Here is a 23139-nt window from a genome sequence, read left to right on the forward strand (position 1 = left end):
GGTTCATTTTGATAAAAGTCAGCTGGTCAACAGAGTCTGTGGGCAGACACTCTTTTATCCGTCACAAAACCTCCAGCAGTACTGAACATCCATTCGGAAAGCACGCTGGAAGCAGGACAGGCCAGTAGCTCCATTGCATATTGAGCAAGTTCTGGCCATTGGTTCATCCTCAAGACCCAGTAACCCAGTGGATGCTCAGCTGGAAAGGTCTCCAAGTCTACTCTTGCACCTAGATAATCATGCACCATATGATGGAGTCGCTGCTGACGGTTGCTTAAACCTTACAGCCCTGGGTGCTGCTGAGGATAAAATTACTGTTTAAAGGCATTGGTCAGCCGGCTGCCTTCTCCACCGCTCCTCCTTTGGTTGAACGATGCCTCAGAAACACGTCCAGAATGTTGACCTCCCAGTGTATGGAAAGGTGGTACACAAATTTTTTTTCAAGGCCTCCTCAAGATGTTTCATCCTCTGCTCCCTCTGCAAAGGCAGGATGAGCTCTGCAACTTTATCCTTTTAACGTGGATCAAGAAGGGTTGCCAACCAGTAATTATCCCTCTCCTTGATCGCATGAATTCTCGGGTCCTTTCGCATGCTTTGCAGAATCAGGGAGCCCATGCAGCGTAAGTTGGAGGAGGCACGAGCTTCTGAGTCCTCTGGGTCACTAAGTATGACATTGTCAGCAGTAGCAACCTCTCCCCAACTGCGTACAACTCCTGGGGAATTAAAACCATGCCTTGAAGACTGCTGTATGCTATCCTCTTCATCCATGCTGCCGAAATCCTCATCCTCCTCTTGCTCCTGTGTGTCCCTGCAGGAATGATATCTGCATAAAGGGGGCCTTGTTTGGAAAGGAAGTCCTCCTCTTCCTCCCGCTGTTCTGCCTCAAGTACCCTGTCCATGATTCCATGCAGCGTGTGCTCCTGCAGGTAGACTAGTGGGATAGTGTCACTGATGCATGCATCGTCCTGGCTCACCATCCTTGTGGCCTCCTCAAATGGTGACAATGCATGCATCCTTAATCAAAAGCCACTGGCGTGGCAAAAAAATGCCAAGTTCCGCTGACCCTGTCCTTGCACCATACTCACACAGGTACTCATTGATGGCGTCCTGCTGCATGTGCAGCCGCTGCACCATTGCCAACGTTGAGTTCCACCTGCTGGGCCTGTCACAAATGAGGCGGTTGGTGGGCAGGTTGAATTCTCATTGAATGTCAGATAAGCGAGCACTGGCATTGAATGAACGGTGGAAATGGCCACAGACTTTTCTGGCCTGCCTCGGGAAATCTTGGAAGCCCGGGTATCTGCTCAAGAAACGCTGCACCACCAGATTGAGAACATATGCCAAGCATGGAACATGTGTCAAGTGTCCCTGTCGGAGGGCAGAGAGAAGGTTGGTGCCATTGTTGCATACAACCATTCCTGGCTCAAGCTGTCGTGGCACCTCCATCTCTGAGCTTGCCCCTGCAGAGCTGACAGAATGTCCTATCCCCTAGACAGACCAACTGAAGCACAGTATGGCATCTTTTAGCCTGACTGCTTGCGTAGCCCCTTGAACGCTTAGGGAGCACTGCTGCTTCAGATGACAATTGAACAGAAGAGGACATGGAGAAGGAGGAGGAGGTGGTGGAGTAGCCAGATGTGGCAGAACCAGCTCCACCTTTTTGGAGGTGTGGTGGCAAAACAAGCTGTAACACTGAACCCTGTCCTGCATCCTTCCCAGCTGCCAGGAGAGTTACCCAGTGCGCCGTGAAATAAATATAATGTCCCTGTCCATGCCTGCTGGACCAAGAGTCAGCAGTAAAGTGCACCTTTCTGCTGACCGCTTTGTCCAACGAGGCCAAAACACTACCTTCCACATGACGGTAGAGAGCCGGAATGGCCTTACATGAAAAGAAATGCCTTTTTGGGACCTGCCACTGTGGTGCAGCACATTCCACAAATTTGCAAAAAGAAGCCGAGTCTACCAGATGAAAAGGCAGCAACTGTTATGCTAGCAATTTGGCCAAGCTAGCATTAAGACGCTGAGCATGTGGTCGGCTGGGACAATATTTCTTTCTATGGTTCAAAAACTGGGGTAGTGAAATTTGCCTGCTGCTCAAATCAAGCAGTGGTGTACTGCTAGCAGATTGGGTTCAAGTCTCTGTGCCACTCATTGCTATACCATCATCCCTCTCAATGCTGGTATTTGAGAAGGCATGAGGTATAGTAAGGTTAGAGATCACAGATGTATACTGGTTTTGATCTGGTGCCTCTTTCAGGTGCTGTTGCCAATGGACTGCAAGGCAGGTCATCATATGCCTTGTCAAGCATGTGGTGCCCAAGCAGCTGGTGTTCTGGCCATGCTTTATTCGCTTTAGACAGATGTTGCAAACAGCAACGCTGCGGTCTACTGCACAGGTGCTGAAAAAAGCCCACACTAATGAACTTTTATGAGTCCGCAGGGATTTTGCAGCACCCTGCACCTGTGGAGCTCTGTGCTGTGACCCAATAGGTTGGCTACTGCTATGGCAGCCCCTTGGAGCACATCCTGCCTCATTGGAGTTGTGCATCCTCCCCATCCTCCCCCTCCTCTATCCTGTCAGGCACCCAAGTACAGTCAGTGACCTCATCATCCCCCCCTCCTCATCACTGGAACAAACTTGGCAATATGCTTCAGCTGTGGCAACATGACTGCTGGTTTGCTGGTTTCTTGTCCATCATTGTCACCCCCTCTCTCTAGGCTCACGCTATTCCCTTCATCAACCTTCGAACCAACATCACAGCTTTCAAATTGCTGCGCTTCCTCTAGCAGCATGTCACTGACCCTAGGATCGAATAGTTCAGGTGACTCCTCCATGCATGATAGTGGGACGACAGAAGTAGTAGCTTTGGAGAAGGAGCCTGTGGAACGGGCCGCTTTGGCAGCTGCTGTGGAAGGCAAACTACTGTGAGCATGGGTGTCAGAGGACGAGGACGGCCTTTTGATCCTCTCCACCAACTCTTCCACATGTTGTGGCTGAATAGCACAGGCAGTATCCGAAATAAAGGACAGGTGTGCCCTGCCTGCAGAGGATGCACTGTCGACTGTGATCACCACTTTTCACAATGGACACAGAGGCTGCTTGCCCTCTTTTCGTGGCCTGTGAGCCTCAGCCTCTCCTCGTCAGCCTTTTGGACATGATGTTGATACAGATCAATATAGGGTATACGCAACTGACCAATAGATACTCAATGACCTGATATGATGTAATCAATAGCACTATAGATGAGCTGTGGTGCTTATAGATGTATGCAAGTGACCGATTAACAATACTCTTACTGATATGCTGTAATGGATAGGCCTATAGATGAGCTGTGGGGCTTATAGATTTACGCAACTGACCGATTAACAATATTCTCACTGATATGATGTAATCGATAGCTCTATAGATGAGCTGTGGTGCTTATAGATGTACAAAAGTGACCGAATAACAATACTCTCACTGATATGATGTAATTGATAGCACTATAGATAAGCTGTGGTGATTATAGATGTACGCAAGTGACCGATTGAGAATACTCTCACTGATGTGATGTAATCAATAGCCCTATAGATGAGCTGTGGTGCTTATAGATGTACGCAAGTGACCGATTAACAATAGTCTCACTGCTATGATGTAATGGAAAGCACTATAAATGAGCTGTGGTGCTTATAGATGTACGCAAGTGACCGATTAACAATACTCTTACTGATATAATGTAATCGATAGCCCTATAGATGAGCTGTGGTGCTTATAGATGTACGCAAGTGACCGATTAACAATACTCTCACTGATATGATGTAATCGATAGCCCTATAGATGAAATCTCTCTCCCTCCCTGCTAGGAATGAATCACTGGCACTGCACTGTCTGACAAACTGCAAAGAAACGATTCTCTCCCTGCCTTAAATACATTCCCGTCCCTCCCTACACTGCTAAGAATGTCTCTCTGGCTGCACTGTCTGATAAACTCCAAAAAAGCTACTCTTGCCCTGCCTCAAATGCATTCCTCTCCCTGTCTCCTCACCCGCACTATCACACTACACGCTGCGGCTGTGCGGGCAGCCTTTATGTAGTTTAAGGAGTGTACTTGGCCCCTGAGCCATGATTGGCTAAAGGCAGCCTGCCTTTAGTCCAATCATGGCAGAGATCATTTGATTGGCCAAAGCATGAGGTCAGGGTGCATTCTTTGGCCAATCACATAACGTGCGGCGCACGTGCAGTGCATTAAGGGAATCTCAAATTTACTGCGAAGAAGCACATTTGTTCGTCATTCGACGAACGAACAAACGATGTTCGAGTCGAAGTTAGCTTTGACTCAAATTCGAAACTCATTCCTAGTATTTAGTGTTAATGACCAACCTGTGCTGATCTCTGTAGGAGTGTCCTTCTCTATAAATGTCCCAGTTATTCCGTCCTCCTCCATAGACTGCTGATCATCCCTCACATACCTCTCTTCTTCTTCTTTAACCTCAATTTTTATATTTTTCAGATCTTCACCCTTAAGAAAATGAGAGAAAAATCATCTATAAAATATAAGCTCACAAAAAATGATCCTCACATCATCTCCACAAGTCCATGTTCTAGATACTCCATCGCACCAACCTTGTAACAGTGATGGATGGTGTGATCTTCCTGTGTGGAATCCCGGGAATACAGAGGACGGGGACATCTCTCTAGAGGGTTCCTGGTATTAGGTGGCTCCATCATATCCTTGTGTCCTTCTGAAAACTCCTCCATAACTCCATACTCCTCATCCTCCTCTTTATACTCTTCTTTAACAACAATATTATAATCCCAGAGGTTTCCACTCTGAATATATAATAAAACATTCCTTGTAACAAACATGCTGTGTATAAATTATAACTACTAATAATTGTCAATCATCTACCTGAGTACACTGCCGGGGTATAAGATTAATACTTCTAAGATCGAGATTCTTTCTATAAACATTCCTCCCACAACTCTGGGCACCTTACAATCCGCTTACTTGTATCACTAGTGTACCTGTTCCCTCAAATACCTCGTTATTCATGTGACACCTTCTCCTCATTATACTAAGCTAACCTTCCTTCTTCATTTCATGACATACTGTACATTTATCCCTGAAACAATGGGATTGTAGCGGCCGCCCCCATAGAAAGAGGGGTTTCGCCGCCAGAGATGTTCTCTTCCCCCTAGTGTGAGGGATGCTGTAGAGTAGAGCAGGAATCGCTCTCACCATAGCTAGTGATCGAGCAATCCAAGCAGAAGGGAGATAGAGCTGGTATAGCCTTCTCCCACAAACATGAGATGACACTCTATGCTGTGAATCTAAGCAAGAACTGTTTATTACATTCCCAGACATACAGTTTTACACACAGCTAAGGGGCACTCCCCTCAGCCTTGCGGGGGGGGGGGGGGAATGAGACAAGGACCCACCAATGAGAACTGAACATTTGTACATTGAACAGGCAGTCTTAATACACACCCCCTGTGGAGAGATGTCTCCAGCTCAGACAATTGTCTGTCAGGAATCCACACACTTAGACACAGGAACAGGAGGGGGGGGATGGGCTGTAACATTACATTACATTAACTCAATGCCATGAATCATGCCATCTTCAGTTGTTCAGAGGATGAATAAAGGGAAAATAAAATGCAATAAAAGTGCAATGTCCTAAACTCATAGGAAAATGACACGAAGGGGTTTACAATCCAGGGAACGGGTGATCCGTCACACATAGTGACGGTTAGTACCGTCACAGGGATGCTTACTGTATAATATCTCCTGGCTAGGCACGGTAAATGTCCCCAAAATGTGGTTCCTCCCCAAACTGCTGTACCTATTTGAGACTCTCCCGGTCTAAGTCCCTCTTTCTCTGCTGAAATTTCTGCAAAGTACCTTTGTTATATTTATATGGCACCATAAGTTCCATCGCATAGCACAATCCACTTTGCTTTGGCTGAGATCTAGGGGTGGTCTGGGAGCACCTTACATAGTTACATAGTTAGTGAGGTTGAAAAAAGACATCAGTCCATCCAGTTCAACCTATGATGTGTGTGTGTGTGTTTGCTATTAACCGTACATTGTATACCCCTGTATGTTGTGGTCTTTAAGGTGTCCATCTAATAGTTTTTTGAAACTATCAATGCTCCCTGCTGATACTACTGCTTGTGGAAGAGAATTCCACATCCTTACCGCTCTTACAGTGAAGAACCCCTTACGCACCTTAAGGTTAAACCGCGTTTCCTCAAGTTTTAGTGAGTGGCCATGTGTCTTATTGTATCTCCTTTCTCTGAATAGTTTGTTCCTTATGCTCGGGTCGCCAGTACAGTATTTGTACATTGATATCATATCCCCCCTCAATCGTCTCTTCTCCAGAGAGAATAGGTTCAGTGCTTGTAGTCTTTCCTCATAGCTGCTGTCCTCCATTCCCCTAATTATTTTTGTTGCCCTTCTCTGGATTTTCTCCAGTTCCAGCACATCCTTCCTGAGGACCGGTGCCCAGAACTGGACAGCATACTCCAGATGTGGCCGGACCAGAGTGTCAGTTACCTTGGTGGAGGCCGAAGTGCTGAGAGGGCTTCCCTTGCAGCTCGGTGCGGATCACCCCTGGTGGTGAAACAGGAGATGACACGTCCCAAGGAGCACTGGATGCGGATGGATCCCGGATGGATGGATGGATGGATGGATGGTGATTAGGACAGCTTCCAGGAGATCTATAGATGCTCAGAGAAAAGAGACAAGGTTAATGCCAGGCCGAGGGTCATACACAGTGAATCAGTCCGAGGAAATGGAGGTACAGAGGGGTAAGACAAGGAGAGAATCCGTGGAATCCAGGCCGATGTAGGTACACAGAATATCCAGCAGAGGTATGGTTCAGGCAAAGAGTCGTCAGGCAAGCCGAGGTCAAACAAGGAGAAGTGCAGATGGGTCAAGGAGCAAGCCGGGTCAAAAGCAGGAACGCAGATAAACAAACAGGACACAGGTACTAGAGCTGATGATAAACCAGCACTGAAGCACAGCCAGAGAGTGCTTTATATAGGGCCAGGGCTGGGGAGATGGGCGTGGTGACACACCTGATCTGCCTCCAGCGTTCTATTGTTGCTGAATGGCAATTCCTTTCCTGACAGTGCCCCCCGAGGGGCAGCCTCTGGATGCCCTACGACCACACTTTCCCGGAAACTTGTTGTGAAACTCTCTCAGGAGTTTAGGAGCATGTATGTTGCCTAATGGTTCCCAAGAATTGTCTTCCGGCGGGTATCCTTTCCATTTGATTAGATATTGAGTGCGATTGCCTTTCTGTCGACAATCTAGGATGGTCTCAACCTCGAATTCAGTCTCCCCTTCTACCGAAACTGGAGGAGGTGGTAACTCTTCTCTTCCAGGGTAGGGGCTTGGTATCGCCGGTTTAAGCAGCGAAGCATGAAACACCGGATGGATCTTAAGAGAGCCAGGCAGGATTAACTCAAAGGCTACAGGATTCACTATTCTTTTGACCTCAAAAGGACCGATGAATCGGGGCCCCAACTTCTTGGATGGGCAAGACAATCTTAGATTAACTGACGAAAGCCAGACCTTGTCTCCCACCTTGTATGCTGGGTTCTCCTTCCGTTTGAGATCACAGAACTTTTTATAGGCCTGTTGTGCCTTCAGAATATTGTCCCGTAACAACTGGAGATTAGCTGCAATGGCTGCTAGCCGATCATGGACTGCGGGAACAGTAATTTCCTGATCCAGATTGGGCAAAAAGGAAGGATGGAAGCCATAATTAGCCCAAAATGGGGTTTGGTTGGTTGCGGAGTGCACAGAATTATTATAGGCGAACTCTGCGCATGGAAGCAGGGAGGTCCAGTTGTCCTGAGCACTGGTGCAGAAGCATCGGAGGTACTGTTCCAGGGTTTGATTTGTTCTTTCGGTTTGCCCGTTGCTTTGTGGATGATAAGCAGATGACAGGGACACTTCAACCGCCAAAGATTTACAGAGCTCCTTCCAGAACCTAGAGGTAAATTGAACGCCTCGATCCGAGACTATATTGTTCGGAAGTCCATGAAGCCTGACCACCTCTTTGATAAATGTATTGGCTGTCTCCAAGACAGAAGGGGTACCCATCATTGGTAGGAAGTGAGCCATTTTAGTGAGTCGGTCTACGACCACTAAGATGGTAGTAAACCCTTCTGAGGGTGGAAGCTCGACTATAAAGTCCATAGATAGACCCTTCCAGGGTAGTTCCGGAATTAGCAATGGTCTTAACAGTCCCCATGACTTTACTTTTGCCCCCTTGTTGCGTTGACAGGTGATGCAGGAATCTACATATGTTTTGCAGTCCTGGTGTAATTTAGGCCACCAAAAGTGGCGTTGAATGAGTTCGAAGGTCTTCCTTACCCCAAAATGCCCTGCAAGTTTGTGGTCATGCAAGGTCTTGAGGACCATCAATCTCACTTGTGTGGGAACAAAAATTTTCTCCTGAAACCAGAGGAACCCTTCCCGCTTATGTAGAGATTCGGCTTCTTGTCCTGTATAATGGGTAGGGGCTTGCTGAATTGAGGACCGTAAGTCCGTATGGATCAGAAAAAAGTTTTGAGCCGACAGGATGGTATTGGGCTCTGTTGTATCGGGAGTGTCTGGAAACATCCGGGACAGGGCATCCACTTTTCCATTCTTAGACCCTGGCCTGTAGGTAATGTGGAAATTGAAGCGGGAGAAAAATAAGGCCCACCTGGCTTGCCGAGGTCTCAACCGTTTGGCGGCCCTCAGATATTCGAGATTCTTGTGGTCCGTGAATATCATAATAGGGTGCACTGCCCCTTCCAACAGGTACCTCCATTCCTCCAGGGCAGATTTAATGGCTAGAAGTTCTCGATCCCCCACATCATAATTCCTCTCAGGAGGTGACATCTTCCGAGAGAAAAATGCTACTGGGTGTAGTAAGGCCTTTGTGCCTTGTCGCTGGGACAGAATAGCCCCCGTGGCTACTTCTGAGGCATCTACCTCGAGAATGTAGGGTAAAGCTGGATCTGGATGTTGAAGAATCGGAGCGGTCACGAACAGGCTCTTTAATTTATCAAAGGCTAACTGGGCCTCTGGCGACCAGCGGAAACGGATCTGCTGACGTGATAGCTGGGTGATGGGTGTGACAATTGTTGAGAAGCCTTTTACGAATCTTCTGTAGAAGTTAGCGAAGCCCACAAATCGCTGAACTCCTTTCTTATCCGTGGGGGCTGGCCACTCCAAAATTGCCTTCACCTTCTGAGGATCCATCGAGACGCCCTCTGTTGAAATGATAAGCCCCAGAAACTGAATAGATCCTCTCTCAAATTCACACTTCTCCAGTTTCACGTAGAGCCCATGTTTCCTCAGGGTGGTTAGAACTTTTTTAACATGAATCCGATGAAGTTCTAGAGAGGGGGAGAAGATCAGGATGTCATCTAGGTAAACAATTAAGAAGTTATCCAGAAATTCACAGAAAATGTCATTTACCAGATGTTGGAAAGTGGCCGGGGCATTGCACAGCCCGAATGGCATGACCAAATATTCATAGTAGCCAAAACGGGTTCTAAATGCAGTTTTCCACTCATCCCCCTCTCGGATGCGGATAAGATTGTATGCCCCTCGGAGGTCTAGTTTAGTAAAGACTCGAGCATTCCGGAAGCGCTGGAACAATTCTGGAATTAGTGGGAGAGGGTAGCGGTTTTTAATGGTAACTTTGTTGAGTTCCCGGTAATCAACACAAGGTCTTAACGTACCGTCCTTCTTCTCCACAAAAAATATTCCAGCGCCAGCTGGGGAGGATGAGGGCCTGATGAACCCCTTTTTCAGATTCTCATCGACATAGGACCGGAGAGTTTCTAATTCCTTTTCAGATAGGGGGAAGATCCTTCCAAAAGGGATCTCAGCCCCTGGGAGAAGCTCAATGGGGCAGTCGTAGGGCCTGTGAGGGGGTAGAACATCAGCTTTCTTTTTGTCGAAAACATCCTTAAAGTCCCGGTAAGCTGCAGGAATGTCTTCGGAGGAATCTGAGGCCGGCTGGACAGCTAGGCAAGTGGCAGGAGCTTGGGATTCGGAAGGGAAGCAAAGATCCAGGCAGTATTTGGATGAGAAGGAAATCCTCTTCTTAATCCAATCAATCTGTGGATTGTGGGCTTGGAGCCATGGTAGGCCTAGGATGACCGGGAATAAGGGAGAGGACAGGACATCGAAGCGGAGGAGCTCTTGATGACCCGAGTCCGTGGTAGTAAGGACCGGGTAGGTCTCCCTGGTCACGGGTCTGGAACTAGGCAGGGATCCGTCGGCCAGGAAAACTTGAAGCTGTTGCTCCTTGGCTTGCAGGGGTACCCCTAGCTTCGCAGCTAGTGTACAATCCAGGAAGCAACTGCAAGCTCCGGAATCAATAATTGCCGTGAGCTGGATCCTCTCTTCTGCTACCTGTAGGGAGACAGGAAGGATAAGGTGAGCAGGGGATGGCTCAGAGACCTGACAGTTCGGGACAGACCGTGAACAGCACTTACTAGGCCTCACAGGGCAATTGGGGAGGAAGTGGCCGGAAGCTCCGCAGTATAGACAGAGGTTCGCCTGGCGACGGCGTTGTCTCTCTTCGGGGGTCAAGGAGGAACGAATGAGCCCAATTTGCATAGGTTTCCCGTCTGCCGGGGCATTGACAGCTGGTCCTGGTAGAGGAGAGGCCATAAATGGGACTCCCGCAGACGCCTATCCATTTGGATGGCAAGAGCGATTAGATCCTCTAAGGATGCAGGTGTTTCTACCCGAGCCAGCTCGTCTTTTAAAGCTTCCGAGAGGCCATGACGGTACTGGTATTTTAATGCTGACTCGTTCCAGTCCGTGTCGGCTGCCCATCTACGGAAGTCTACCGTATAGTCCTCGGCCGGGCGTTTGTTTTGCTGGAGGGCATGCAGGGCCGATTCTGCTGTGACCGTACGCTGGGGATCCTCGTATAATTGGGCCATAGCCTCAAAGAAAGAGTTTGTGGAATTCAGGATTGGACTCTTCTGTTCCAAGAGATTGTGTGCCCAAGTCTGAGGTTCTTCGGCCAGAAGAGAAATTATGAATCCCACCTTGACGGACTCAGAGGAAAAGGTCCTAGGTTGAAGGGCTAGGTATAATAAACAAGCATTCTTGAAGGCCCTGAATTTCCTACGCTCCCCACGGAAGCGTTCCGGCGTGGGCACCCGTGGTTCCGGGGGCGGAGCTGAAGCCGAATGGCCAGAGCTAGCTTGGTCCGGTTGGGCCGGAGCCGGCAGCGAGCTAGTGGATGGCTGATTCGGATCAGGTGGAGGAGAAGGGCCGGCCATGTTGAGTACTCGACCCTCTAGCTGGAAGTACCCATCTTGTAGCCTTTGCACAGCTTGGGTCAGGGCTGAAACCTGCTGGCATAGGGCCTCGAGCTGGGAAGCACCTCTGTCGGCCTCTGACATGGCTGGTTTATGCTGTCAGTTACCTTGGTGGAGGCCGAAGTGATGAGAGGGCTTCCCTTGCAGCTCGGTGCGGATCACCCCTGGTGGTGAAACAGGAGATGACACGTCCCAAGGAGCACTGGATGCGGATGGATCCCGGATGGATGGATGGATGGTGATAAGGACAGCTTCCAGGAGATCTATAGATGCTCAGAGAAAAGAGACAAGGTTAATGCCAGGCCGAGGGTCATACACAGTGAATCAGTCCGAGGAAATGGAGGTACAGAGGGGTAAGACAAGGAGAGAATCCGTGGAATCCAGGCCGATGTAGGTACACAGAATATCCAGCAGAGGTATGGTTCAGGCAAAGAGTCGTCAGGCAAGCCGAGGTCAAACAAGGAGAAGTGCAGATGGGTCAAGGAGCAAGCCGGGTCAAAAGCAGGAACGCAGATAAACAAACAGGACACAGGTACTAGAGCTGATGATAAACCAGCACTGAAGCACAGCCAGAGAGTGCTTTATATAGGGCCAGGGCTGGGGAAATGGGCGTGGTGACACACCTGATCTGCCTCCAGCGTTCTATTGTTGCTGAATGGCAATTCCTTTCCTGACACAGAGTCTTGTAGAGTGGGAGAATAATCTCTTTATTTCTGGAGTGAATCCCCTTTTTTATACAACCCAGTATTCTGTTGGCTTTGCTTGCGGCGGCTTGGCATTGCAGTGGTTAACAGGCACCTGACCTGTTAACCACTTCCAATCTGGGCCAATTCTGGTATTTCTCTCCTACATGTAAAAATCATAATTTATTTGCTAAAAAATTACTTAGAACCCCCAAACAATAAAAATATATATTTTCAGCAAAGACCCTAGAGAATAAAATGGCGGTCGCAGCAATTTTTCAAACACTTTGGAAAAAATACACTTTAATAAGTTTTAATGCAAACAAAATAAACACCATAGATACTGTAACCCATTTTTTGTAAAATATAAAAGATGATGTTTCGTCGAGTGATAGATATCAAACACATGTGTCATGCTTTACAATTGCACTCATTTGTGAAATGGCGCAAATCTACGGTACCTAAATATTTCCATAGGTGACGCTTTCCAAATGTTTACAGGTTGCCTTTTTAGAGTTACAGAGGAGGTGTAGTGCTAGAATTATTGATCTCGCTCTAACGTTCGCAGCGATGCCTCACATGTGTGGTCCGAACATCGTATATATATGCGGGTGCAACCTACGTATGCGTTTGCTTTTGCGTGCGAGCACGAGGGGACAGGAGTGCTTTAAAAACTTTTTTTTTTTTTATTACGATTATAGTTTTTATACCAACTCTTTAATTTTGTTTTGATCTCTTTTATTCCTATTACAAGAAATGTTCACATCCCTTGTAGTAGGAATAAGGCGTGACAGGTCCTCTTTATGGAGGGTCATGTAGATCCCAGATATCTCCTCTACCCGGGTGTGACGGTACTAACCATCACTTTGGGTGACGGATCCACCCTGTCCCTGGATTGTAAACCCCTTTGTGTCATTTTCCTATGAGTTTGGGACATTGCCCTTTTATTGCATTTTATGTTAACTCTATTCATCTTCTGAACAACTGAAGATGGCATGACTCATGGCATTGAGTTAATGTAATGTAATGCTACAGCCCTTCCCCCCCCCTTCCTGTTTCTGTGTCTAATTGTGTGGATTCATGACACAGACAATGGTCTGGACTGGAGACATCTCTCCGCAGGGGGTGTGTATTGAGAGACTGCCTGTTTACCATAAGCATTAGGTTATCTGTAGCCTGTTTCAATGTACAAATGTTCAGTTCTCATTGGTTGGTCCTTGTCCCCTTCCCCCCTTTTGGCAAGGCTAAGGGGAGTGCCCCTTCGCTGTGTGTAAAACTGTATGTCTTGGAATTTAATAAACACTTCTTGCTTAGACTCACTTCATAGAGTTTCATCTCATGTTTGTGGGAGAAGGCTATACCAGCTCTATCTCTCTTCTGCTTGGATCGCTCAATCACTAGCTATGGTAAGAGTGATTCCTGCTCTACTCTACAGCATCCCTCCCACTAGGGGGAAGAGAACATAACTGGCGGCGAAACCCCTCTTTCCATGGGGGCGGCCGCTACAACTGGTGGCAATCAGTGGGATGGTTCTTTTCGCCTAGAGGAGATGCTACATCTTGTTACAAGAACGGAATGAGCAGATGGAGAATCGCTACGGAAGCTTGAAGAGGTCAACCTTGAAAGATTTGTTGGAGAACCGTGGCCGACCAACAAATAACCGTACCAAAAAGGAACTACTGGCCGAGCTGATAAAAATGGACCGAAACGACGGTGTGAATGAAGCAGTAGCCCCAAACCTGGAGGATGAGTTGATGCGGACTGTGCGTATGCGGTTGGCGTTGTATGGACCCAATCCTCCTGCAAACATCATTTCCCAGGTGATGAACGCCGCTATCGCTGAGGACCGGGAGAAGCGACAATACCAGTTGCGCATGGCGGAGATCCAGAGACCAGTGAGCCCAACTGTGGAGAATGCTCCAGCCCCAACAGAGCGGAAAAAGGTACCATTCGCAGCCTTTAAGAGTTTCCTGGAATCAGAGTGGGAAATAGATGGCTACTTAGCCGACTTTGAGAGACAATGTGCCTTACACAAAGTACAAAGTACCCACAGACGAATGGGTCACCATCCTGGCCGGGAAGTTAACAGGTAGAGCTGCCGAAGCCTTTAGAGCTATACCTGATGAGGAGATTCACCTCTACCCAGCAGTCAAGGAGGCTTTGCTTGCCCGGTACTCAGTCACCCCCGAGGCGTATAGGAGATGGTTCCGGGAGTCCAAAAAGAACAGTTGGGATTCCTACACAGAGTGGGCCTGCCATCTTTACAGAACAGCCTCCCTCTGGATTACCGGTTGTCAAGCCTTATCAGGAGAGGATGTGTTACAGCTGTTTCTATTGGAACATTTTTTCAATACCCTGCAGCCAGAGATACAGGTATGGATTTGGGATCGGAGACCGCTCACCTTACCCGAAGCAGCTCGTCTGGCTGATGAGTATATTGACTCCAGAAAAATGGAGCAACCCTCCGTAAGACCTGCTCCAGGACCAGTGGCACCAACCCGAAGCCCAGGTACCTGCAATCGCCCACCACCACGCTTCCAACAGCAAAGCCAGGTACAGTGCCATCGGTGCAAACAGTTCGGACACTACCAAAGAAACTGTGACCAGAGAAGGAACCACGATTCATGGCTTCGAGCAGAACCACCTTCCCCAGCACGGACAGCCGTCCACTACCACCATGGCCACAGGCAGCAACAACCTAGCCTCAGACCAATGCTCAAGCCCCGGATTACCAATCTTGGACCACCCCTACCACAGAGAGGGGGGGACTCCTCCAACTCGCAGGCAAGCAGATACCAATCCCGCAGTGGGGTACAGTGCTACAGGTGCAAGCAGGTTGGGCACTACCAACGAGACTTTACCCAGAGCAGGGACCAAGCTGCATGGATCCGACCAGGGTCACCCCCTCCAGTAAAGACAACGGTCCCCTACTATCACGCAGAGGCTCCCCCAGTCATACCAATATTCAAACCCACCGAGGAGCAATTGGGTACCCTTCACGAAGCTGACCCAGTGAAAGCCGCTACAGAGAACCGACAGCACCATTGCCAATCTGTCCAGTTAAACGGAAAGCCTGTGCGAGGTCTCTGAGACACGGGAGCCACTCTCACTTTGGTCAAGCGACATTTGGTCCCATATGCCGCCCAAACTGGAGGTTCAGTAGTGGTAGGGGTAGCAGGGGGAGGGGTGCACCGGATACTTACTGCGAGGGTCCACTTAAATTGGGGTGCTGGGTCAGGTCTGATTGATGTGGGGTTGATACAGGAGCTCCCCACCATCGTCTTACTGGGGAACGACCTAGGCCACTTGACCTTAGCGTTCCTGCCGGTCCAGATCCCAGGCCCACATCACGGAGACCTACTTACATTCTGAGGTCCAGACGCTTGAATGTTTGGATGGAGTGCGATCATATGGGATAGGTTTTGGTTTGGGAGGGGGGGGGCCATGGCCGATTTACTTGGAACTCCCTGGATTGACTCTTTGGGACTTGTTACCCGACTAACTCAGGCACAGACCAGTTGGAGGTCTGGTACCTGGAATTAGTCTACCTTTGGGGGGGAAGAGATGTGACGGTACTAACCGTCACTATGTTTGACGGATCACCCTGTCTCTGGATTGTAAACCCCTTTGTGTCATTTTCCTATGAGTTTGGGACATTGCCCTTTTATTGCATTTTATGTTCCCTTAATTCATCTTCTGAACAACTGAAGATGGCATGACTCATGGCATTGAGTTAATGTAATGTAATGCTACAGCCCTCCCCCCCGCTTCCTGTTTCTGTGTCTAATTGTGTGGATTCATGACACAGACAATGGTCTGGACTGGAGACATCTCTCCGCAGGGGGTGTGTATTGAGAGACTGCCTGTTTACCATAAGCATTAGGTTATCTGTAGCCTGTTTCAATGTACAAATGTTCAGTTCTCATTGGTTGGTCCTTGTCCCCTTGCCCCCTTTTAGCAAGGCTAAGGGGAGTGCCCCTTCGCTGTGTGTAAAACTGTATGTCTTGGAATTTAATAAACACTTCTTGCTTAGACTCACATCATAGAGTTTCATCTCATGTATGTGGGAGAAGGCTATACCAGCTCTATCTCTCTTCTGCTTGGATCTCTCAATCACTAGCTATGGTAAGAGTGATTCCTGCTCTACTCTACAGCATCCCTCCCACTAGGTGGAAGAGAACATAACTGGCGGCGAAACCCCTCTTTCCATGGGGGCGGCCGCTACACCGGGAAAGCATGAGATAAAAAAAAAAAAAAAAAAAAAAACACTGGTCTCTGCTTTCCAGGATAAAAAACTGGCAGTGTTTTCATCTGCCAGCACGGGAAGTGATGTCATGATGTTGCTTTTAGCCTCCCAGGAGCATAGAAACATAGAGATGGCCGGGCCCATCCAGTTCATGGTCAGCTCTATGGTAATCCAGCACCGGATCTGTTTTCCGGTTCTTCCATTGCACAGGACAGTCCAGTCCAGAAAGGCACCGAAGGGCAGCGGAAAGGGGGGGGGGGAACGTCCCCTCCCGCTGCCTGTAAAATCAATCAAGCAGCTCATGGGCTGCTAGGATGGCTTTTACAAGATAAGGAATCGCTGGCTGAAAATAAAGATATCTGGATGATGCCTGCAGCTGCACCCATCATCCGGATATCACTACTTTAAGTCCAGGACGTCATATGACAGCCTTTCGGTGGGAAAAAAAAATGGATTTTTGACTTACCGTAAAATCCTTTTCTCTTAAGCTCATTGACAGACGCAGGACTGATATCTTGATATCCATAGGGTTATACTGCCCCCTACAGGAGTAGGGCACTAGGCAGGAAAAAAGTTATGGCCACACCTATGGGCAGTCCCAGGGGGTATATCCTCTCTTTCCCTGCTATAGGATGTCAGTTATGTAACAAAGCAGTGTCAGAGACTCATACCAGCCCAACTCAAAATAGAGGGGCGAGTACTGCGTCTGTCAATGAGCTTAAGAGAAAAGGATTTTACGGTAAGTCAAAAATCCAGTTTTCTCTGTCGCTCATTGACAGACGCAGGACTGATATCTTGATATCTGTAGGGACGTCCCAAAGCAGTGCCATAAATGAGGGGTGGGATAATAGAAATAAAATCCAATCCAGAAGGCCAAAACAGAGCCAACCAGAAGAACAGATGACTCATTGAACCAAGCAGATGAGACCCACCTGAAAAAAACAAAACCCCCGAGGTAGACCAAAGGTCCCCTCAAACAGCGGCCTGCAAAACCTTGCGGCCAAAAGAGGCATCCGCCGATGCCAGCACATCAACCTTATAAAATTTTGTAAAGGTATGAACTGACGACCAGGTAGCCGCCTTGCAAACCTGAAGCACCGACGCCTGATGGCGGAAGGCCCAGGAAGCACTAAGAGCCCGAGTGCGCCTTAACAGGGAACGGAGGAACCCGACCCTTAATAGAATAAGCCTGCACCACCGTCTGTCTGATCCATCTGGAGATAGTCGCGGCAGACGCAGGCAACCCCTTTCTAGGGCTATCCGTGATCACAAAAAGTGAATCAGCCTTACGAAAAGAGTCAGTAGTAGCCAAGTACACCCTGATCGCCCGAACCACATCCAAGGAGTGTAACGCAAACTCCCGAGGATGACTGGGCTTAGGACACAGGGAAGGTAACACAATATCCTCATTCAAGTGAAAGTCGGAAACTACCTTAGGAAGGAAGGATGGATTCGGACGAAGAACCACCTTATCCCTATGAACCACCAGATAGGGGGAACGACAGGACAACGCAGCCAGTTCCGACACCCTGCGTGCAGAAGTGATACCCACCAAAAAGGCCACCTTCTGGGATAAGGTAAGCAAGGGAATATCCCAAATATTTTCAAAGGGAGGTTTCTGGAGAACCGACAACACCAAATTAAGATCCCAGGGGGGCAAGGGCGTGCGCACCGGAGGAGCCAGGTGCCGCACCCCCTGGATGATATTCCGCACCAAAGAATGAGTAGCCAGTGGCCTCTGGAAGAAGATCGCCAATGCTGAAACCTGACCCTTGATAGTGCTCAAGGCCAGCTTCTGCTCAACCCCCCGTTGTAGGAAGGCCAATATCCGAGCCACCGAGTAAGAACGTGGAGGAACCCCGAGGGACTCACACCACGTGATATAAGACTTCCATGTGCGATAATAGATCTTTCTGGAAGTCACTTTCCTTGCTTTAATTAGAGTAGGAATAACTGAAACAGACAAACCCCTGTCCTTGAGCACCTGGCTCTCAACAGCCAAGCCGTCAAAGCCATTGATCGTAAAGCAGGATGGAAGATCGGTCCCTGAGACAGCAGATCCTCCCTGAGAGGAAGTAGCCAGAGAGCGTCCGCGACCAGCCTGACCAAGTCGGCGTACCTGGCCCGACGAGGCCAGTCAAGAGCCACAAGGATGACTTGAATTCCCTCCGCCTCTATTCTGTGAAGAAGTTTCAGCAGCAACTTGAGAGGAGGAAAAGCATACAGCAGCTGATACTGCCCCCACTGAGCAACCAGTGCGTCTGTGGTATCCGCCAGAGGATCGCGGGGGCGGGCTACAAACCTCTGCACCTTCCTGTTGAGCCAAGATGCCAACAGATCCACATCCCGGGTGCCCCAACCCATGGCATTGTCCGACTGAATCCGAGCCGGGCCGCCCCGAAGATGCTCGGTCCAGTGAACCAGGCAAAACCTGATCGCTCTCAGTTCCAACACATTTATCGGCCACCTGGATTCTTCCAGGGACCAGAGTCCCTGAGCAGACAGCCTGCCGAGAATCCCTCCCCATCCAGATAGACTGGCATCCGTGGTGACAATCGTCCAATAGATCGGAAGAAAGGACTTCCCCTGACTGAGCATCGGAGACCGAAGCCACCAAACCAGAGACTCCCTGGTCCGCTCGCTCAGCCGGATCCGATTGTCCAGGGAATCGGGATTCCGGTTCCATTTGAGAAGAATCTCCTTTTGGAGAGTCCGCGTATGACACTGAGTCTGCGGAGACTCCGCACAGAGGAGGAGGTCGTCCAGGTAGCCCAGGACCGATATGCCCCGCTGCCGCAACAGCACCAGAACTGGGGCCAAAACCTTTGTGAAATCCCGGGGAGCAGAAGCGAGACCAAAGGGTAACGCCACAAACTGATAATGGTCCTCTCCCACAGCAAAGCGCAGAAACCGCTGGTGTCCTGCGTAAATGGGAACATGAAGATAGGCATCCTTGATGTCTATGGACGCCAGAAAATCCCCCTGATGCAGGGAGGCCCCACTGTGCGAATGGCCTCCACTCCTTGTTGCATCAAGTCCTGCAATGCCCCCAACATAGCCGTTAGGTGATTCGAGGACAGTCGCATATTGGAAGGGAAGAACCGCACCGGTGGAAGCGATCTAAACTCGATCTTGTATCCCGACCGTATGACCTCGTGAACCCATTTGTCTTGAATCCTGGAGAGCCACGGGTCCGGGAACCGGCGAAGACACCCCCCCACCCCTGATATGGGTGGGGGCGCACCTTCAGGCTGAAGCGGTCTTATCCTCAGGTCTGGAAGGACCGTATTTTTGCTTACCAGACCAGGGTCTCTTGAAACCCCCCGGGGGGGCTTTGGAGGGGTTCGCCTTGTCGCCCGCCCCGGAAGAGCGAAAAAACTTCTTGTGAACTGGAAAGGAAGGTCCCTGTCTGTGACGAGGTTCCTTACCCTTATTAGCCTGTGGTAGAAAGGTGCTCTTGCCCCCAGTGAGATCTTTGATAATCTCATCCAAGGTAGCACCAAACAGGCGATCCCCCTGAAAAGGGAGATCAGTCAAGGCTTTTTTGGAAGCCTGATCCTGATCTTCAAACGGGTAGCGCCTAGCAATCCGTTTGGGCATCCCAGGGGGTCGTTTTGGATGGACCCACTCCTTCTTAATGATATCGTCAAAGCATTTGGGAAAGGGAAACACCTTCGCCACCCTGGAGGGCTTGCGAGTGCCAAAGGCAACTTCCGTATGAGCTGCATCCGCAGGTGCAACCTCCAGTTTTAGGGTCTCCCAGACAAACACAATCAGTGCATCCACCAGTGCCTTGTCTTGCGCTATGGCGGAGGCAGAAAGGTCATCCTCACTATCAGAGGAGACAGGGCGCGAGACAGCAGCCCCAGAGGAGGAACCCGCAGCAGCAGCGACTGGCTCAGGATCAGAATCTGAGGCATCAGACAAGACAGGGGTAGGCGGGGTATGCTTTTTAGCCCCCCGTCCCTGACAGGCCACCTCCACCCGGGACACAAATGACTCCAGGACCAACGAAAGCGCATCAATGGTGAGCGGAGAATCGGAGGGCCCTGTGGCCACCTCGAGGGGATCAGGTGGGGACACATGTGCAGCAGGGTCCATGGCAAAACCAGGGGAACCCATCAGCAAAGTATGACAAAATTGAAAAAAAAAAAAAACTTTTTTTTTTTTTGCAAAATGTCACCCAGCGCTGCAGCGCCCCTCAATAGGCAGACAGCGTGCCTCGAGACCCCCGCAGAGAGAGAGAGAGAGATCCCCAAAAGGCTCACCACACGATGCACCAGAGTTCAACAAGACTGCACTCAGCGTTTGTCTCATGACAAGGAAGTCCTGTGGAGCGATCTTCCCGGGTCTAGGGAGGGGCTCCGCCCCCTCACACGTCCTCAGTAACTCCCACAGCTGCCCAGCTCTGCAAACAAAACAAGCTGGGTGTACCAAGATGGCCGCCCCCCTGAGCCACATGAGGGACTCCAAACAAATGGCGGCCCCGCGCGCTGCGGTGGGAAGGGGGGTCCCCACATCCATGATCGGCAGGTAGGCCCTGGGAAGCCAGGGAGAAAGCCCCCCGCACAACAGCCGTCTGCACTCGGGACCCCCTCACCCCCCGCCCCCTTAGCGACTTGCATGAACGGCGAGCCACCCCACACACATACACAAACACCCCCCCCCCTGGGGGGAAGGGAGGGGGGAGAGGGACACCACAGGGGGAGGGTGCACAGGGGAACAGAGGGGAACCAAGATTAGTGTGGGTCCGACCGTCCCAGGGAGGGGCCCGGGTCCACCCCAGAGTCAGCCATGAGGAGCAGGCAGGAAGCATTTACTCACCATACCGGAACAGAGTGGGCGCCACTCCAGACAAAACCCCTCACCGCCGAGTGGGGGGGGGTGTCGGCCAAAGGAGACGCTGCAAGTCGGCCGTCGACCGGTCGTATGCGACTCGGCGGGACGTTTAACCCGCGGGCCAGTCCCCGTCCAGCGGGACTATGTCACGGCCGACCCAGCGCGGAGCTGGGTCTGCACGTGCTCGTAGGCCGGCTGGGGTGACCACTGGATCTCAACATCCAGCCTGTCGCCCAGATCCGGCATAATTGCTTGAAGATCTCACAGGAACAACTGGAGAAAAAAGCTAACTAAAAAAAAGATCTAAAAAAGCTTGCCAGGACCAGAGATCCAAGCAAGGAACTTAGGTCCTTACTCCTGACTAGGCAGAAAAAAACTGACATCCTATAGCAGGGAGAGAGAGGATATACCCCCTGGGACTGCCCATAGGTGTGGCCAGAACTTTTTTCCTGCCTAGTGTCCTACTCCTGTAGGGGGCAGTATAACCCTACGGATATCAAGATATCAGTCCTGCGTCTGTCAATAAGCGACAGAGAAATATTATTATGCATCCCACCTCCACACTTTTATGTCCTGGTCTGTCCATCACCCACCCAGTCGCTGGCCTGAAACAGAATTTGGGCTTATCTACCCCACTCACCCATGCCCTTTATTATGGTCAGCTGACTCCACTATGTTCTCTCCACTGAAACAATCCTCCTCCCCTGTGCTATTTATGTTGTCCATATGGAAAAAATGTTGCACACGGTATTTTCTTTCGTCACCATGTTCTCTTCTGCTTAACCTTTTATATAATCCTTCAATCCCAGATTCCCTGTCCTATGGAAGGATCCTGCCCTGAGCCGAAGCCAATAGATTTCAGTTGCGTCATTTTAAACAAACATGTATACCGAGCGCTGAGGGAACAGATCATAGATGGATTCATGGGAAGACCAGGACAAACCTATGCAGCTGTCAAATACACTTGGATAGTGCAAGATACAGGCGTACACAAAACAAAAGACCACGCTAGGTGCCCCCAGTGGTCACTAGAAGGAGAATTATCTGCAGGACAATGAAAAAAACAGCCAGGTCTATTAAGGGTAACAACAGTTTATTACCCACAATGTTGTGTATAAGAACAGTCAAGTTAATGAAAAAGCCAACAATACCACTGCAAAAGGTCCCTGGGCATTAATGGAAGGGTCATCCAGCACTACATTGAGGGCTGATAGAGGGGCGCCAATACAAAGTCCTGGGAAATACAATACTGCCACTCGGGGAACCAGACTGAGCACAGCAGAGCGCTCGGGTGATGTCACGGGCAGCCAGTGGGGGGGGGGGGGGGAGCAGGAAGAACCAGAGGAAGCCTCGGGGTCCCAGCATGGAACACAAGCTTGTAAAGTTGCCGTGATGACGTGTTTCACGTGCATGCGCTTTATCAAGTCACGGGGATAAAGACAACTGGGGAATTTAAGCTTTATGTGTCCCAATAGAGGGGCGGGGAGTGGGTGGAGCTATGCAGATCTGGATGCCACTTAACTGATCAATGCTTATGGCTGCCATTGAGTCAGTTGCCATCAAATATAAACTCTATAGTATAATCACAAATGTACAAAATATTGTCATATCAATTAGAAAAAGAACATAATAAAAAGGGGAATATTTGCCTGTATACTACAATAATAATAATAATAAATAATAAAATATTACTATTAATGTTAATATGTCCGCCAGAGACAACAATTATGACGCACAAAGTGGTAAAAAGAAGTTAATGGGATATGAGGATTATTATTAGACAATATTATGGATCTTTAAGTCCTCATTTAAGCCATATGGTGATAAGGAACCAAACTTATAAATCCAGAAGGTCTCCTTCCTACATAAGAGGGAGAACCTTTCATTATCAGTAGGTGAACCCTTGTGGAAGGTCTCATTTGCCATGACCTCCAGATAAGCCATGTGCTTGTGATGTGTCTGGAGAAAGTGGCGGGGAACAGGGACCTTTTGCAGTGGTATCGTTGGCTTTTTAATTAACTTGATTATTCTTATCCACCACA

The 23139-nt window shown here is 49.3% G+C and overlaps 2 protein-coding genes across 2 annotated transcripts in view; both read left to right on the plus strand.

The window, feature by feature from the left end:
- LOC309550239 (uncharacterized protein) overlaps positions 1–23139 on the plus strand; it is a gene marked incomplete at both ends in the record, with an annotated part of 1760330 nt that overhangs the window by 51270 nt on the left and 1685921 nt on the right.
- Positions 13596–23139, plus strand: part of LOC309548785 (uncharacterized protein) — a gene marked incomplete at both ends in the record, with an annotated part of 29541 nt that continues 19997 nt past the window's right edge. Inside the window, 2 exons of the mRNA XM_082248729.1 lie at positions 13596–14048; positions 14374–14521. Coding sequence (XP_082104855.1) covers positions 13596–14048; positions 14374–14521 — 601 coding nt within the window. The remainder of the gene's footprint in view (positions 14049–14373; positions 14522–23139) is intronic.

The sequence above is a fragment of the Pelophylax lessonae genome (genome assembly GCF_965119305.1).
Source record: "Pelophylax lessonae genome assembly, chromosome: 3".
Taxonomy (NCBI): Eukaryota; Metazoa; Chordata; class Amphibia; order Anura; family Ranidae; genus Pelophylax; species Pelophylax lessonae.